We start from the raw sequence: 17,791 nt of genomic DNA on the forward strand, positions 1-17,791 counted from the left end.
GCTAGAGTGTCTTAGTTTGGCAAACTATTTACCTTTTTTCCCCTCTAGAATAAAATGTGCTTCTCTAGAAAGAAAGCCTTGTGATTTAAAATGGTAATCCTTAAGAGAACACAAGGACAGTAAAAACAACATTTCCATTTGTAGGTTAGGTAGGGTGAGGAAGTGTTAAGTAATGGTTTAGAAGTTTGGGGAAAGTGTATGGAGTGCTAGGATATAACCCAGGGATATGAAGGTCAGAAGAACAGTACTACCTGGGCCTATATGGATTGCTGGGCTCGGGCTGGGCTGGTACAGATCTCTAAGACAAATTCTTCCTGTGGAAGGTGGCATCAAGCTTAGATGCAGAAGCTGCATATCAGCTGAGCTGTTCAGGCTAGGTAATGCTGAGATACCAGAGGCTTTAGACTCTAAAATTTGTAATAAAGGTGTTGGAAGGGGTTAGGGGTAGGGTAGTAAAAGGGAATTCAACAAGCACAGTGTAGGGAATGAGACCTAGCTAGTGTGGAAAAACCTTAGGGGGTTTAGTGTAGATCATGGCAAACGACTCTGCTGGTTTCTGCTTTTATAAATAAAATTTTATTACAACAAATCCACACTTGTTCATTTATGGGCTATTTTTTTTCTGAAGCACAGGTTGAATACTTGCAGTGAAGGTTATGTTCTACAAGGCCCCATATGTGACCTGGCCCTCCATGGAGAAAGGTTGCTGGCCATGAGTAAGTGAATCAGTTTTGGGGTGTGTATGTGTGCGTGCACGTGCGTGCACACGCACGAGAGAGGGGGGAGCTTCTAATGTTAGCTACTGCTTACACACCTGATGCATGCTGACATCATAGCATTGCTTCATCTGGCTCATAGTGAGGTGGGAGCTTTTAATCAGATGGTGGGAGATAGTGAGGGCAGTGATGTTCCTCCTGTGGACATACTTTCATACTTTGCTTATATACTTAAGGAAGTCTACTGATAGACAAGTATTGAGGAAAGGAGAAGAGATAGAAACTTAAAATACAGTACAGCATACCCAAGGATGAGTGGGAATCTTGGAAAAATGAGGGTAACAGTTTGAAAAATGGTCAGTATTTTCCTGGAATTAATTTCTTAAAGTTTATTTTTAATTTTTACTGAAAATTCATATACTATATTCTGGTCAGACACACCCCAATCTCCTCTCAGATCCTTCCCACCCATCCAACCCCATGCTCTTTTTTCTCTCTTTATTTAGGTAGGTTAAAAACAAAACAAAAATAAACAAAACAGGAGGCCCATAAAAGCACAAAGGTAGAAAACCTAATTAATATACAGGCCAAAGCCCAGAAAAAAAAAAAAAAAAAAAAAAAAGGTCTAAACAAAGCAATATAATGCACAACTAGAAAACACCATTGAGTTCTTTTTGTGTGAGTCACCTCCTGATGGGCATGGGGCTACCCTTAAATGCGGTGTATTCAAGTGAGACTCCATTGGAGAGTTAATTTTTCCTTTGGAAACAGTTGTCAGTTGGAGAAAGCTTCTTGATTAGGGATAGGAGATTGTGTGCAGTTCTAATGTTCAGCACTGGCACCCCATCTGGCCCTGCAAATGCTGCAACAGTCTCCAATGGTCTGTCCTGTTGTGTCTGGAAGATACAGTTTCTTTTGTGTCATCCTTCCCTCTGGTTCTTATAATCTTTTTGTCTCTTCTTCTGCATAGCTCCCTGAGCTCTAAGGGAAGTGACTTGAGGAAGACATTCCATTTGGAACTGAATATTCCAAGTTCTCTCACTCTGCACATGGCCTAGTTGTGGGTCTTTGTATCTATCAGTTCCCACCTTTTACAAGAGAAAGCTTCTCTGATAATGGCTGAGCAAGACTCTGTGTGTGGGTATATAACAGAATGTCATTAGGAGTCGTTTTATTGCCATGCTCCCTTAGCAGAACAGTGGTATGTGGTTTTCCCCTAAGCCCATGGTCTAATCTAGTCTCATGTTCTTGTCCAACTGAGCAGTGTAGGACATACAGGTATAGAATAATTTGTGGAGCTAGAGCGAGAACACATGCACAGTCTCTTACAATTTGTATGGCTTTGGGTAAACTCTTATTATTATAACTTTGAGTCAGCTTCCTTATTGACACAATGAAGTCCTACCTACTTATTATCTATTAATGTACCTGCATAATAAATGTGTTTTGAAAACCTGGACATTCAACTTTGCCCTTATACATACTAAGTTAATACTATCATTGGTCTGCATTCCCAGTCCAAATTAAGTTCTTAGAATAGTGTCTGGCATATAACCGCTGTACATTGGGTATTGTTATTGATAGTAATGATTCAACAAGCACAGCCTCAACTTAAAGGGAATAGCTTATCCTGACAAAGTAGGAGTTACTATGACCAGGATCACCCAAAATGGTAATAGACTGCTGAAGTTTTATAGTAACAGAAGAAAGTCATAAGTTAAGACATTTTTCAAATACATTGATGGAAACATTAAGTACACTGGTTAAAAAAAATAAGTTAGGAAATTTCAGCTATAGAGCTCAAATGCTGTCCATTGGTATTTTTTGTCTTTGGTTGGTGAAAACTAAGATATTGTTTTTTTCACTTTTTGTCTGTTTCATTTTCTATTTCAAGGCAGGGCTTGTTTCCCTGTGTAGCCCTGGCTGTCCTAGAACTTGCTCTTTAGACAAGTCTGGCCTCAGACTTAGATCAATCTGCTTCCCAAGTGTTGAGATTAAAGGAATGCACCACCACCACCACCAGCAGGCTGAAACTATCCTTTTTAATTTAATACTATCAAAATGTTTCATCTTTTAGTCACAGTATATTTGGTCAGATTAGAGGTGAAAAAGGAGTAACTTTGGGGAGAGGGAGCCAAAATAGCCCAAGAAAAATAAAATTACTGGGCTGTGTACCCGTAGCACTTCATTCTCCACAATTACTCCAGTTTAATCAGTTGGTCAGCCTTGCAGGGAAGCAGAGGGTCTTAAACTTGCTTTACAGTTCCCTCTGCTGCCCAGTCATAATGCTTTGTGCATTTGGAGGCCATATTCATTAAATATTATTTATATCCCACTTAATCCTTAGGATCTGATGTTGATGAAGCTGAGCAGTAAGTAGAAGAGCAGCCATCAGGTGAAAGAAGGTAGCAGAGAAAGCCATTAAAATTCTCAATCTTTGGGTGGAGACCCCTGGAGTTGAATGTCTAACACTTCACACAGGTCACCTAAGACCATCAGAAAACACAGATATTTACATTACAATTCATAACAGCAACAAAATTACACTTATGAAGTAACAATGAAATAATTTTATGGTCAGGGGTCACCACACCATGAGGAACTGTATTAAAGTGTTACAGCATTACAGAGGTTGAGAACTACGGCATTAAAATATACTAGTTATATGCTCCAGATCTGATTTCCTCTTATTTTATCCTCTGTATTTGATACAACATGTGGCACATATTTGGAGTTAATTACCAGTACAGGCTAAAAAGTGTAGGTATTAAACTATTGATTTGTGTGCTAGACTGGCTGGGCTAGGCTAGCTGGCCTATGAATGCCTAGGGTCTACCTATCTATATATCATCAGTTCTAGGATGACATATATGCAACCATCCCTAGCTTTTACATGAACATTGGGGATCTGAACTCAGGTTCTCATCCTTGCCCACCCTGCACTTTTATCTGCTGAGTCACCCACCCAAATCTATGGGATAATTGATTTTGAGATTTTGATGTCTTTATTGGGTAATTGGGGGTGCTGAGCGAACAGCATTGAGAGCTCAGGAGAGATTGAGGCTGGCCTGGACTTTGGGGAGGTTGTTGGCACACAAGAGCTACCAAGAGTCCTGGTGAGGTCACCAAGCAGACAAAAAGGGTGGGATAAGAGAACTTGTAGTCTGAGACAAGTCCAAAGTGCTGAGTGAGGAGACAGGAGGCATCTAGGTGTGTGTACAGGAGCAGTGTTTTCCTGTAGTTTCCTGCTGCTTGGGGCAGATGTATTTGAGCTCTCAGACACAAAAACTTGGACTCTCTGGAGGTAGCTATGAATGTGTTAGTGAGATTTAAGGAGACACTAGATATAAAAGCATCACAGTGGTCTTAAGTTGAGAGGTGGGTAACAAGTATAGAGTCCAAAACAAGTCGGTTTAACCTCCTGAGGTTTGCCAGAAAGTTCATGGGCGAGGGTAAGCATGGGGATGAATGGACACTCAAAAGGCTGTTCTAATGACTTGGCAGCTCTGAATTTGATGAAGAGGTAGGCAAGGACATAACAAGGTAAGATATGGCAGCAGAGTAGTAGTAGGATCCATGTTCTGATGGTCCTTCTCTGAGGTGCTTGCCACAAAAGAAATCAGCTGTGGAATGGTTTGGGGAAAGAGTGCATAAACTATGCCAGTTGTGTGTTACCGCCCTAAAAGTATGAATTCATAATTCTCTACTATGCATTTAAGCCATCCTTACACTTAATGCACATAAGTGTTTTCTCAAGAGTATGAAAGAGATTATTGATAAAAACTTGCCCACTGCAAATTGAATTGCCATGTGTTTATATAAATTGCGAAATTATCTCTGCCCTTTCCCTCTTTGTACAGAGGGGAAGTTGAAGTGGGGCAGGAGAAAAACAAAATTTGATTAAATGTCTGGGTGTAGATGTTCTGTTTGGCAGGGCAGTAGAGCCTCTCTCTCCTCTCTCCGTGTGTGTGTGTGTGTGTGTGTGTGTGTGTGTGTGTGTGTGTGTGTGTGTGTTGTAAACCTTATTCTATTCCTCAGATGAGAATGAATGATTACTTTTCAGCTTTCTAAAATGACCACTGACCAGTATGGTGTCTTGGAAACTAGATGTAGATAGACTAAAACCTGACCTGAAAGTATGAAGCCAGGACCTTTTCCAGGGCTCCGTTGCTTTGGCTACTCTAGTGTTCACTCTCCTATGAGGTTGAGCTCTGTGTGGCACTCAGTAGGTAGTTGAAGAAATAAAATCTACCCCTGTGAGTTAAGGGTAGGGACCACCTCACCGGAGCTTCTAAGGTTAGCACAAGTAAGGCTGGGCCTGGTAACTGCAGCAAACAGGGAATGCTTGGTTTTATCCCCTACCCCCAAGATAGTGCAGCTGTTAGTCACTTCATGAACCAAGGCTTTAACTAGGTAAGCAAACATGATCCAAGTGTTCATTATCTACAGTTAGCCTTTGGTGTGGCTTTTGGCAGTTCTTGGCGTATATTCATTGAAGAACAGAGTGGCAGTGGTGTAGGGACTAGTAGCATCCTCTACGCATAATTCACTTGATCTTTTACATCATAAGGAAGTATTCGAAGACACAGTCTTTTCTTTTTCTATTCATTAGTAGTTTGAATAATGATATGTGATAACATGATCTTATGTCTAGTGCATTAAGTTTCTTGTTTCTGCATGAATTAAGATTAGCATGACTGTATGGTGGAGCTGCAGCTTTTGCTGCAAGGTTGAAAATGTCCTGCTTGACATTGGCTGCATTCCTGCTCAGGCCCAGGACAATGGTGCAATTCTACAGCTAGTTTGCTCTGCAGCTGAGACTTTGTTGATCTGTTTTTAAAGTTTTCAGTATTTAATATGCTGCAGAAATGAGAAGTGAAGACTTTCCTACTACATACATGTCAGGCCACATTTTCTATTCCTGCTAGGTCAGTGGCAATACTGATTTGGTATTTATAAGCCAAACATAATTCTGCTCATGGGAAAGAATTGTTTTTGTTCAGAGGTAAATGTAACCTGCAGTTGCTTAATTTTTTAGTGTTCTGTCTAATGCCCTTCCCCCCTTTTATTTTCCTAATTCAGTGGTTCTCAACCTTCCTAATGCTGTGACGGTTTAATACAATTCTTCATGTTGTGGTGACCCCAATCATATAAATATTTTCGTTGCTACTTCATAACTGTAATTTTGGTACTGTTAAGAATCGTAATGTAAGCATTTGTGTTTTCTAATGGTCTGAGGCTACCTCTATAAAAGGGTCTTTATCCTTGGCAGCAGAGAAATCACTCCAGATGATTTTGTCCCAGAGTACAGACGCATCAAAGGAAAAGCCATTGTCATCAAGCACTGATCCCTTCTGAGTGTGGGTTTGCCAAAGGCTGGGTGGATTTCATCTTGACTGGTCTGTGAACACCCTTAAGGCACTGTGATACAAGCAGTGCAAGCTACATTAAACAGGGCTTTGCCTCCAAAGAGGGGGACCTGATCTTGACAGGAGAATTAGAAAAGGAAAGCAAGTTGTTGTCATTAAAGGGACCATCCTAGGTGGGATATTATAGAGAGATAAAACATCTCCTCTTGTCCTGTGTCTCTGTGCAGCTCTGTGCAGCTCTGTCCAGGTCTAGAGCTGGATGTGTGCACACTTGTGTGTTTGGATGGAACAAAAATAAATAAAATGGGGCCTCTATGATGCTGGGTTAATTGCCTTATCATTTGAGGGCTGGAGGGGAGATGATCATATGTGGGAGTATGTCTTAAAGCTGATTTTCAAGCTAGCCAACACGGCACCTTGTACTAAGCATCATCCCTCAGTATCTTAGAGATCCTTAGAGTACCACTGGTACTTTCACTGCCCTCTTTCTGGTATGTGTTTATGGAAAGAATGGGCTTTCTACAGTTTTCAATTAGAAACTCATGGTTTATTAGTCATACATCCCTGCCTAACCACTACACTTGTTCCTGGTATAGTCAGTTGTCTGAAAGTTCTTCCACCTCCTCCTGCTGCTCCTCTTCTCCACAACATATCCACAGTCCATGGCCTTCACTGTATTTCACAATTCCTTCCCAGACTCAGAGCATGTATAACAGGTGTCCAGAGATTTCATCATACTCTTGAAATGTATGTGTGTGTGTGTCAGTTATAATAACTACCAGTGACTGATAGGATCGGATCATAATGTAATAAGATGGTGGGGTTTTCCTTCAGTTTAAAAAAAAAAAGTAACATCATGATGTCTTTACATCCATACACACAACATTTTTGGCTTTTTGGGTTTTTTGTTTTTGTTTCCTAACAGTCTTCTTTGTGGGGCTGCTTTGAATGCTTTTGCTAGATTGCTGTTTGGTTTACCAGCTGTGGAAGGAGCCTGTTTTATCAGGTTCATTTGTTAACATGGCTTCCCTGAGGTTTCCCCAACCTGGTGTCTCCTTTCCCTTTGAATCACCATTAAGTTCTGACACACACACACACACACACACACACACACACACACACACACACACCCATTAAAGTGTTTTATGAGAAGCCCTGGAAACTATGAGACTGGGTAGCAGGGCTTTGTTGAGACCAGAACCAAGATGAGCCCTGTTCTGACAGAGGAATTAGCATTTGGAAACACCAGCCAGGGCTGAGGTACTTGATGGCAGTAGTCCTTTTGCTTGCTATACCTGGTTTGTTGACATGAGCTGCAGCTTTTTCAGGTACACAGAGTTCTTTTAGAATAGAAGGATAATGGACTGAGGGGCTGCCCTCCAGTCCAGATTATAGAAACAATAGCTTTGTGTAATGGATGTCCTTCTGTATGCTGTGAATATGTTTCTCTTATTGGCTTATGAATAAACTGTTTCGGATAATGGACAGGCAGGATATAGCCAGGAAGGGAGTACAGGCAGGACTACCAGACTAGAATGCCTGGAAGAGGAACCAAGAGGGTGAGTCAACAAAGAGACACCATGTAGCTGCCAAAGAAGAAAGGTCCAGGCATCACCAGTAAGCTAAAACCATAAGGAGATATACAGATTAGGAGAAATGGGTTAATAATTAAGAGAGAGCTAGCCAATAAGAAGCCTGAGCCATCAGCCAAACAGTTTATAATTAATATAAGCCTTTGTGTGTTTATTTGGGACTAAACAGTTTCAGGACCAAGGGGGTCAGAAACTTCTGTTTACTTTTGTGCCCTTCCCCCATTTCCTTCCCCTCCCCCATGGGAGTAACATCTGAGGTACCTTGTACCTTATGGGCTCCATTTTATCAGGTGCCCCCTGTGACTAATTATTTATTCCAGGGTCATTGTCTAGGAAGAATTAGGCAAGTCTTCCCACCTCAACTACACTTAATGTCATCAAAATAATCCCTGACAGGTCCTGTCGCCCAGGGGACTGTATATTTTCTTGACATTAGCCATTAAGCAGTTATCCTTATCTGTTACAGCTTTATAGTAACTTCTGATCTTTTCAGCCATGTGTTGATTAACCCACTTTAGAGAGGAGGAAAATGAGATGCAGAGCAGTGTCATTTTGCCTCTGGCCACTGAATTAGCAGAAGTGAAGTCAGATCTAGGAATTTTATAATATAAAGTATGCTATTTCTACTCTACTTGTGGGACTTCTCTGGGAAAACCACCCATTCTCCAGGATAATCTGCTTTCAACTTCCTGAATATGGGTTATAGAGCATATGAAGTCAATTTCATTGGGGCTTTTGTTTTCTCCATTATACATTACTGCTGTAGTAGCATGGAGGGAGGTTGCTAGCAACCTTTTTATTAAATAAATAAATGGAAACCATGCACATTGGTTTTACCCTATATTCACTGTTTATTAGTTTTTCTTGTATCTTGGAAACTGAGCCAGGCTACTATCTAAACAAGTGGTTAACTGGCTCACAGCTGTGGTCCCTGGTTAAAGGCTCCCTCTGGTGATGGCCATATGGTAGAGACCATGGAGTGTGTTTTGTCTCTCCTGATTGGGACTTCCCTGCTACAAAGCCACCTAGATATGATCATGAAAGCGCCTCCCCCCCCATTGCTCTGTTAGTACTAATCTCTGTTAACTGCTGGACTAGATTGAGTTTTTAGCTACCTGTACCTTATATAAGTGTTAATCTCAACACAAGAAGTATTTTTGTTTGTTTTTGAAGGTTTTTTTGGGGGGTTGTATTGTTTGGTTTTTTTATTGTTGTTGTTGTTTTGCTTTTTGAGAAGGTTGGCACAGAAACTGCAAACACAGCATCTACCTTTACATTGTGAACACTTGGCAAGCACTTACATTCATCAGTGTCATAGTACATTGTTTTTTGCACTCAGTGTTGAATTTTAGTATAGTATTTTTTATATTTAGGGACTGCTGTGGGATAGGTCTCAAGGGAAATGTAAACTTGTGTAATGCTTTATAGAAATAAAGTCATGTACCAAAATCTGGGGAAATGTTTTCTGACATGTCTGCCTGTTGAAGACTGCTACCTCACTAACAAGTATTATGTACTCTGTTCAGAAGCAGAGGAAGATTTCTTCTTAGAATTTACACCTTAAAATGTACATTTTGTGTTGTTCTGTGGTTTTGACCTTTAGGCACAGGCTCCAGGCCTTTCTGGGACAGCCAGGGTTTAAGACTAGGTATGATTTAGCAAAGGCCATGGAGGAATCCTATCTAGAGAGTAGAATTCTAGTCCAGGCTCATCATCATCCATGCCTCATCCTCACTCCTTTTGCTGTAATTGTCACATCAAAGCCCACCTTAGCTTTCTTAAGTCTCCTCTTAATACTGAGTGGCTTGCAACTTCTTCACTGAACCAGGTATAGGTGATTCCATGGCCAGACCTAGAATTATGAGATGTCTTGAAAGGTGACATGTGATAACCTTGCCCCTTTATCACCCTTGGTTTTCACCTTTCATGGAAAAGTTCTGAAACAAAATTCCTGAAGTAAAAACAGAGTTCCAGTCTGCCCTTGGGACTCCAGGGAAAGCAGATGAAGGACAATACACAGGGTCAGCTGCATGTGGTGATTTTGTGTCCTTGGAGTACCCTGAGCTCATTGTTTGTTGAAAGTTCCTGGCACATGGACATTGCAGGTGAGGAAACTAATTTCAGTGGTTGCAGGTCAGTGTCACATCAAGGAGAACCCCTGCATCTCCTAAAAGCCAGCAGTGCTGGAGAGCAGCCTTCTCTGGGGGACAAGGCCTGGCAGTCCTGTAGTTCTGGCTACCAGTAGGGAAGTATTTAGTTGTTGGCTTGCAGTTTCTAGTAACCCCTTCTGTGGTTAAATGGTAAAGGAGAGTTAAAGTGGACTGATAGATGGGTATTACAGGTCTGAACAGATGAGGTTTTAACAGTGTTCAGAGCGGCTCTTTGTGTGACACCTGTCTGCAAGTAGCACATACACCTTCTATTCTAGTTGACACCTTTCTGTGGTGACTTTGTTTGAAGCTTTCTGGAAGTTAATTGTTGTAGTAGTTAGGAATACATATTTATTGTCATTTGTTTTGTTGAAGTCCTCATATTGTCACCACCAGCAGCCCCCCCCCTTTTTTTTTTTTAAAGTAGCAAGATCCTAACTTGAACAGGAAAACTTACAGACTATTTTGCATCTGGGCTCTATGTAGTTCAAGTTGAAGGAAGAGATTGTGTCTTTCTTTCCTGTCTTCTTCCCATTGAGCCTCCCTTCAAGGCATTTATCTGTGAAACTCCAGTGTACTAAAACGAAGTTAGAGTACCTGAAAGACCATATTTAAGTCTGTCAGTTATTTTTTTTCTTTTTACTTGTTTTCATTTGTGTGTGTGGCATATATATATGTGTTCACATGTGTGTGAGCACAGTTATATGTGCAGGTGAGCATGTGCATGGCTGTATTGGCTGGGCAGGTGCAAATGTGTGTGCATGCACAAGGTGCCCTGTTTGACACCTTGTTCTTGGAGACAGGATTTTTCAGTCAGACTTGTAGCTCACTGATAAACCCTGTCTCCTCCTCCAGAGACTGAAATTACAGCTGAGTCACTATACCTACTCAGCATTTAGGTGGGTTCTGAGGGTTCAAACTATAGCCCTTTTGATTGCCACGCAAGCACTTTAACTATAGAGACATCCATCTCTTCAGACTTTGCTTCTTTAATCAAATTTGGTGAGCAGTTAGAAACTGTTCATGTGTGAGAACTTGCCTCTCATTCATGTTTGCCCAGAACATGTCAGCTGTGTGAATAAGCATTTAGTGTTGTTGCCATTATCTTTTTGACCATTCTATTTTTCTCTCCTTTCATCTTTAGCTCAGTGGCTGTTAAAGCTAAAGACAAGCACTGGTTTTATTGGGATTGGTTTGGTTCTTGGAAGTTTTGTTGGAATAATTCAATCACAACTTGCTTATTTCTGGTATTGTAAGTGGAGCTGAATACCATTCAGTCTTTACAGAATTTTTTTACCTTTCCTGCCTGAATTTAATTCTGCTGCTTGTATTACCCATCCCCCACCTCAACCCCACCACCTCTGAGTCAGGCTGTTCTTTTGTTGTTTAATTTACTCTGGGGAAGTTCTTTAATGGAATACTAAGTTGCTGAGCTAAATAGAGAAGCCCCTGATCTTTGGAGATTGTTCTAAGGCGGGACTGCAAATGATGCCCATAGGAATGGGAAGGCAGAAGAGGGACTGGAGCATCTGAAGGACCTAATGCCACCAGCTGAAAATTAGAGTTATCCTCCCCCTCCCCCTCTGTGTGTCTGTCTGTCTTTCTTTGTGTGTATGTACACACGTGCATGTGTGCTCAAGCAATCTTGTGGTTACTATGTGTTGACTTAATTTTTCTTTCAAGTATGGACCAGATAATAGACCTGCCATGCTCATATCAGAGACCTACATGATCCATATACAGTTACAGTTTGTCTTTCAAACACTTCCTTTCATCATAATGGTGTCAGTGATCTGAGATCACCTCTGACATCATTTGCTCATTTCTGAGGAGCACATGTCCTGTTGTAGTAGGTATAGAGCTTACACTGAATTGTGTGTAACCCTTTGTTGGCCTCTCTTGGTGCAGAGCAGACTTTGAAAAGGATGATGGAGTTTTGGGCTGCTAGATCTACTGTGGAGCATTATGCTCCCTGCCCGTTGTGTTTTCAACAGCAGTGTTCTTAATGGAACCAAAAGAATCTAGTAACACAGAAACTGGCTCCCATAGTCATGGAATGTACTAACAAGATTGAGAAGTTGAAAACTAATCATGGTTCTACCTAGTTATCGGCTTGTTACTTATTTAACTTCTCTTTCTTCCTTTACAGATTTGAATATGGAATTCAACCCTTCAGACCATCCTCGGGCCAGCACAATATTCCTTAGCAAATCTCAGACAGATGGTAGGTTATTAATTCATTTGCTTGTAAATGTGGTTAGCCTAAATGTGGACACTGCTGGGATTTGAGTGGTTAGTGTGTGGTAGAGTTCCCTTCAGTGACCATGAAGTACTGTCCATACTGGTGATTTCCTTTTGTTTATCCTTTGGTAATGAGTACATTTTTAGAATTTCTCATTTGAAACAACTCTTCATTTTGCTTGTTAGCTGAGTTACCTCTGCATATATTCCACAGCAAGAGTTAATTGAGTCAGTAAATTACCTTTTGGTCTTAAGGTTTAGGACATGATCTATATGTAAGTTCTCAAAGATCATGTGTGTTCACTAGTCAGGCAGTAAGTAACACAAAACAGAAATCTAAGCAGTTGAAAGCCAATTAACTGTCTCTGTCTTGTCACTCAAGAGCTCAATTGAACCTACACATAAACTGCTTATTTATTTATTTATTTATTTATTTATTTATCTGTCTATCTAGTTATTTATTTATTGAAGCTGAACTTTGAGATGTTAGAACCCTTGCAGTCTGTCCCAGGTGAGTGTAGGATTTCTCCTTTGGCATGGCATTGTCTCTTCTTAGCCCCTGGTCTACCTAACTGTTCTGTGGCCAGTGGCTTCAAAGAAGAGGGACGGTAAATGCAAACTCAGTTTTCATAAATGGTCCTGGGCACTTGTAAAGCATACTGATAAGGGAACAAGGTGTGTCTGTCAGAGGAAGCTCTGCAGATTCTATCCTTTACTCTGACAGATTGACTGCTCTCATTTAAGTACTAAGGAGACTACAAAGAAGACAAACATACCTGTATTCATGTATACAAACTGAAAATGCCTCCGTAGTGCTTGGTGCCAGCTTTGGCAGGGGACATTGTTGATGTAATATGGATGGTTTTCAAGCAGGCCACTTCAAGTCTTTGGCACATGTTAGACAAAAAAAAAAGGGGGGGGGGGGTGGTTCTCCAAGAGTAAGAAAAGAAGTCAATGAGAACCAAATACTTGTGAAGGAAACTTTGAATATATTAGGTTTAAAAAAAAAAAATCAACCCAGAATTTTCCCTGTGATAAAGGGAAGCTGCTGAGAGGTGTAGGATATTACAAGCAAAAGAAAGTGGGGATAGAGGTGAGAATTTAAGAGGACTTGATATCTTAGCACACTCAGACCAGCCAGTCTTAGGAGTCTTTACTTGCTGATTCATTGTTTGTGTCCAGCTATTGTTTTGTTTTGCAGTAAAAATGAAGTCTATTGTAAGCATTATTCTACTCCTGGACTATGTTTACTACTACTAATTTTAGATAAGGAAAAAATTTGTAAAAATATGTATTTGTATACTTAAGTTACCACATTGGAAATTTACCTTGTACTAATCTCTAGTGACTAATAATAGATGCACTAGAAAATTATGAAAAAAATCTGTTTAAATAAACTCTAGTAATACGTTTTTTTTTCCTCAAAAAAAAAAAAAAAAAAGAAAGAAAGAAAGAAAATGAGAATTAAAACTGATTTTCCCCGAACAGTGAGGTGAAAAAAAAGTCTGAAGCTCCAGATAGTGTTCTTCCTGTTGGATCCAGCTGTCTTCCAAACAATCCCCTGGGATCCTCAGAGCCTCTGGGTGGGGGACACACCTTGATTGTGCTGGCAAAAGGAAATGACTTAACAGAGGAAGGATTATTCCAGAAATAGGTTCAGGTCAGTCTCCTTTCTTCTAGAGTTCATCTTCCTCCCTTTTTCTAGAACTTCAGATCTTTGTATATTGCTTCATTTTCTCCTGACTATGAGGATTTTCCACTTCACATATAGACATAATTAAGTTTCATATTACAAACAAAAGGAAGTTCCCTCTTCCAGGACATGTTCTTCTCTGCTCCTGGGATTGAAGGGAACATTTCACTCCTTTGGCCCTTACCAGCACAACTTCTTCCTTTTCTCAGACAGAGCCATTTGCTGAAGACAATCTTATGTAATGAATAGTCAGTTTATAGTTGATTTTACAAAGTACAATTTATACACATGACAATCTCAGCAACTTTAATGACTTACTTTTGAGTGAAGTGATTGTAAGAGAATTGGTTATTTACTTATGAACTGATTTCAACAACTTGGTGCAGAAAACTTAAGGCTACCATTGCTCTTCCATTCATAAATGTGCACTTAGGACACACTTGCCCCACAAGCTGCCAGGCTGTGTTAGCCTGTTGCCTCCTTAGTTCCATGTTATTTTCTCCTGTACTTTTTTCTTGGAGCCTATCTCTTAAGATTTCTCCTAGACTGAGGCGTTGTTGGGTGTTGAGTCAAGGTTCTTCTCATACCTCTAGAGCAGTGTTTCTCAACCTTTTAAGACCCCTTTGTGGGTGACATATCAGATATTTACATTATAATTTATGATAGTAGCAAAGTTATAGTTATGAAGTAGATATGAAATAATTTTATGTTTGGGGGTCACTACAACATGAGGATCTGTAATAAAGGGTGGAAATATATGGAAGATTAAGAACCACTATGCACAGGGCCAGCAGATTATGCAGCCTGTATTCAAAATGGCTGCCTCTCTTGAGCCCTCACTCATGTCACTAATCCATAGCCATTTTAGCTCTCTGAACACCTGAGCTGATGAACTTTACTCTCTTGCAGCCCTGAGTTATTATGACAAGTATAATTTTCCAATTTATTCCTTGGCAATTTTATATCTACACACATTCACCTAAGTTGTATTCCCCACCCCACCCCCACCCTTTTTGGATTTTTGTAATGTTGGGTTCAGGTAATCTCCCTCCTTGCTTACTAAGTAGCTGGAATTATATAGGCAAAGGACAAAAGCCTTTGGGGTTTGGGTTTTGGTGTTTTCTTTCATCTTTAATTAAAACTCCTAAAAGTTTTGTTGTCATCCAATAGTATGCATCCTTTTTGGTAGCAGCATATTTACCTCTATGCTGTCTATGTACTGGTCACCTTAGGAGCTGTAGGTTACTAGACATCATCTTAGTTACCTTTTTTTAGGTTTTCTGTTTGTTTTTTGGTCCTAAGATCCTCTCTTCTGGCTATCTTTAATTGTGCAATACAATAGTACTAACCATAATTACTCACTCACTCTCATTTGTGTTACAGAACACCAGACTTGATTTCCTAGCCAGCTCTTTGTATAATAATTGGCCTTTCTCAGCCCCATCTCCCATATTGCCAGGGCTGTAGCTACTGTTATAGGCCCTACTTCTATGATCAGCCCTTTGAGATCATATGTCAAGAGGTCACCAGTGTTTATCTTTCTGTGATGACTTTACATCCCATTGGATCTCAAATCATTCAGAGTGAACTTTTTGGGTTGGGTGTTTTGAGATAAGGTCTCCTTTTGTATGCCATACAGACCCAGTGGAACTCAACTGTCAGGAGGACCTGAGATAACAAGTATGTGCCACCTAGTCAAAAGCTGTACTTTATAGATAAAAGACTATTTATCCTCTATGTTACCTGTTGCTTAAGAAGAGAGAATGTCTGCCTCAGTTTGCTCTTTCTAAGTCTGCTTCTACAGGGTGTAGGAAGCTTACAAAGAATGGGGAAGAAAAGCATGAAAGCCAGAATCCTACTTCTCCTTTAGTAGCCATGTCACTATGAGGTGACTTAATGTAGCAATTTCACTTTCTCCCTCATCCTCTACCTTTATTTAAAGGTATAGGTGGTTCCCCACCTGTGAGCTGCAAGCGATTGGGGGGAGTATACCAACTCTTTTTTTACAGGTGTTGCACATCATATATCCTGTTTATCAAATATTTACATTACAGTTTATAACATAGCAAAATTAGAGTTGTGAAGTAGCAACAAAACTAATTATATGGTTGGGGGGGTCATTACAACATGAGCAACATGAGTCAAGGGTCAAAGCATTAGGAAGGTTGAGACCATTGGGTTAAAGGCAGAAGGACATAGGAAATATTTGCCCACATAGTAAATTTACAGTTCTCTCTTCCCACTCTGAATTCATTGTGACAGAGCTGCCTTCAGGCCAGCTCTTTCTCTGCAGTTATCCCTTGAGCTGTAGGAAAGGGGTGTGGGTATGGGGTGGAGAGGTGGAGAGGAGGTGGCTTTTTTTTTTTCCCCCTCCCCTGGCCAGGTCTGTGAGAGGATACTTTCTTTAGGTGCTGTGATCTGCTTTTCTCTTGAATATTGCTTTGATTTGAACACTTGGGCCTTTCAGTCTGGGCAAAGTGTTTGCATAGTCCAAAGATGCAATGTTAGAACCACAGTGAGTTTTTCTTAACTAATGCTTCCCCAGGTCCAGTGGTAAGGAACTTCCATGGAAGCACAGATACTGAACAGAGAGGGGTGATGGTGATTTGCCCAACAGATTAGTGTTCCCCACCCTTGCCATTACAGCCCATTCTACTGCTGGTAGATGGCCCTTTGGTCTGTTGGTCAGAAGTAATATCTAGTTATTTTTCTTCTCTGAACACCTTTAGCTCCTCCTCTATTAATATTAACCTAACCTTTCAGTGTGTTTCATAGCTTTGTAGCCTACCCTTGCATTAAATATGCATTTGATCACCTATCCTTTGACATCCAGGAAGCTACTGAAATAATTGGTATGGGACAGTGTTAAGAACAGCTAGAAGCCAGGCATAGTGGCACACGTCTTTTTAATCCCAGCACTCAGGAGACAGAAGCAGGTGGATCTCTGTGAGTTCATGGCTGGCCTGGTCTATATAGTGAGTTCCAGGATAGCCAGAGGTACATAATGAGACTCTTGAGGGGAAAAAAAGAGCAGATAGAAATCTTAGGAGGATTTCCTGAAGTTACCAGTAACTGGAAGCTTTCTAGCTATTTTGTGCTTTGGTTTTTTTTTTTTTTTTTTTTTTGTTGTTGTTTTGTTTTGTTTTTCCTTTGTATGTGTGTGTACATGTGGCAGATATCCTTGGGGGCCAGAGGTATTGAATCCTCCTGTAGCTGGGGTTGTAGCCAGTTGTATTCTGTGCCCCATGTATGTCATGAAAACTTGACTCTGTCCTCTGGAAGTGATTTAACTACCCAACATAGCACCACAGTCTAAATAAACTGAAGCCCAGTGGCTCATTAACATTGAGTTTCTTCCTTGGCTAGGGTTCTGCCATCCTCTCAACTCTCTTGGTTTTAGAGTCATGCTGTCCATAAAACACCAGAACATGGGATCAAAGAGGAGAGGGGCTGGGCTGCAGCTGAGAGTTGGGGGGGGGGGGTTAGTGGCTTGGCTCAACTGTTCCTCCCATCTTTCTAGCTTTGGTTTTTCTTACTACATATTGGTTGGTCTTGGACCTTCCATTTAAGAGTTACTTCTGAACATCTTGGAGACAAACAATAGATCAGGTCTGTAAGATGGCTGCAGTGCTCTGCTATAATGTACCCAACCAATATTGATTCTCCCTTGATGCATCAAAATACTGCAATACCTCCCATGTGCACAATGCTGTTCTAGTGACTATCTAGCTCAGATGTTTCTGAGTGTATGTGAAGTCATGAGCATCCCAGTGCAGTGCAAGTAAACATGTGAGCTTACGAAAGCAGCAGAGAGACTGGACATGGTGACCCTTGCCTGTTATCCCTGCACTCAAGGGACTGAGGCAGGAGGACTGTGATTCAGGGTCAGCCTGGGCTGCATAATGAGACCCTGTTTGAAAAAATAAAACAGTGGAGAAAGTTTCCTAAAAATGAAATCAAGTATGGAATACATAATACATATGACAAAGTACATTTATATTTTTAAAAATAAAAAAGGCTGGTAGCAGTA

General features: G+C 40.6%; 1 protein-coding gene across 1 annotated transcript in view; it reads left to right on the forward strand.

The window, feature by feature from the left end:
* Ccny (cyclin Y) overlaps positions 1 to 17,791 on the forward strand; it is a 112,891-nt gene that overhangs the window by 41,140 nt on the left and 53,960 nt on the right. The window contains exons 2-3 of the mRNA XM_051205760.1: positions 11,977 to 12,051; positions 12,376 to 12,382. Of these exons, the coding sequence (XP_051061717.1) occupies positions 11,977 to 12,051; positions 12,376 to 12,382 (82 nt within the window). The remainder of the gene's footprint in view (positions 1 to 11,976; positions 12,052 to 12,375; positions 12,383 to 17,791) is intronic.

The sequence above is a fragment of the Phodopus roborovskii genome, unplaced genomic scaffold, assembly GCF_943737965.1.
Source record: "Phodopus roborovskii unplaced genomic scaffold, PHOROB, whole genome shotgun sequence".
Lineage (NCBI taxonomy): Eukaryota > Metazoa > Chordata > Mammalia > Rodentia > Cricetidae > Phodopus > Phodopus roborovskii.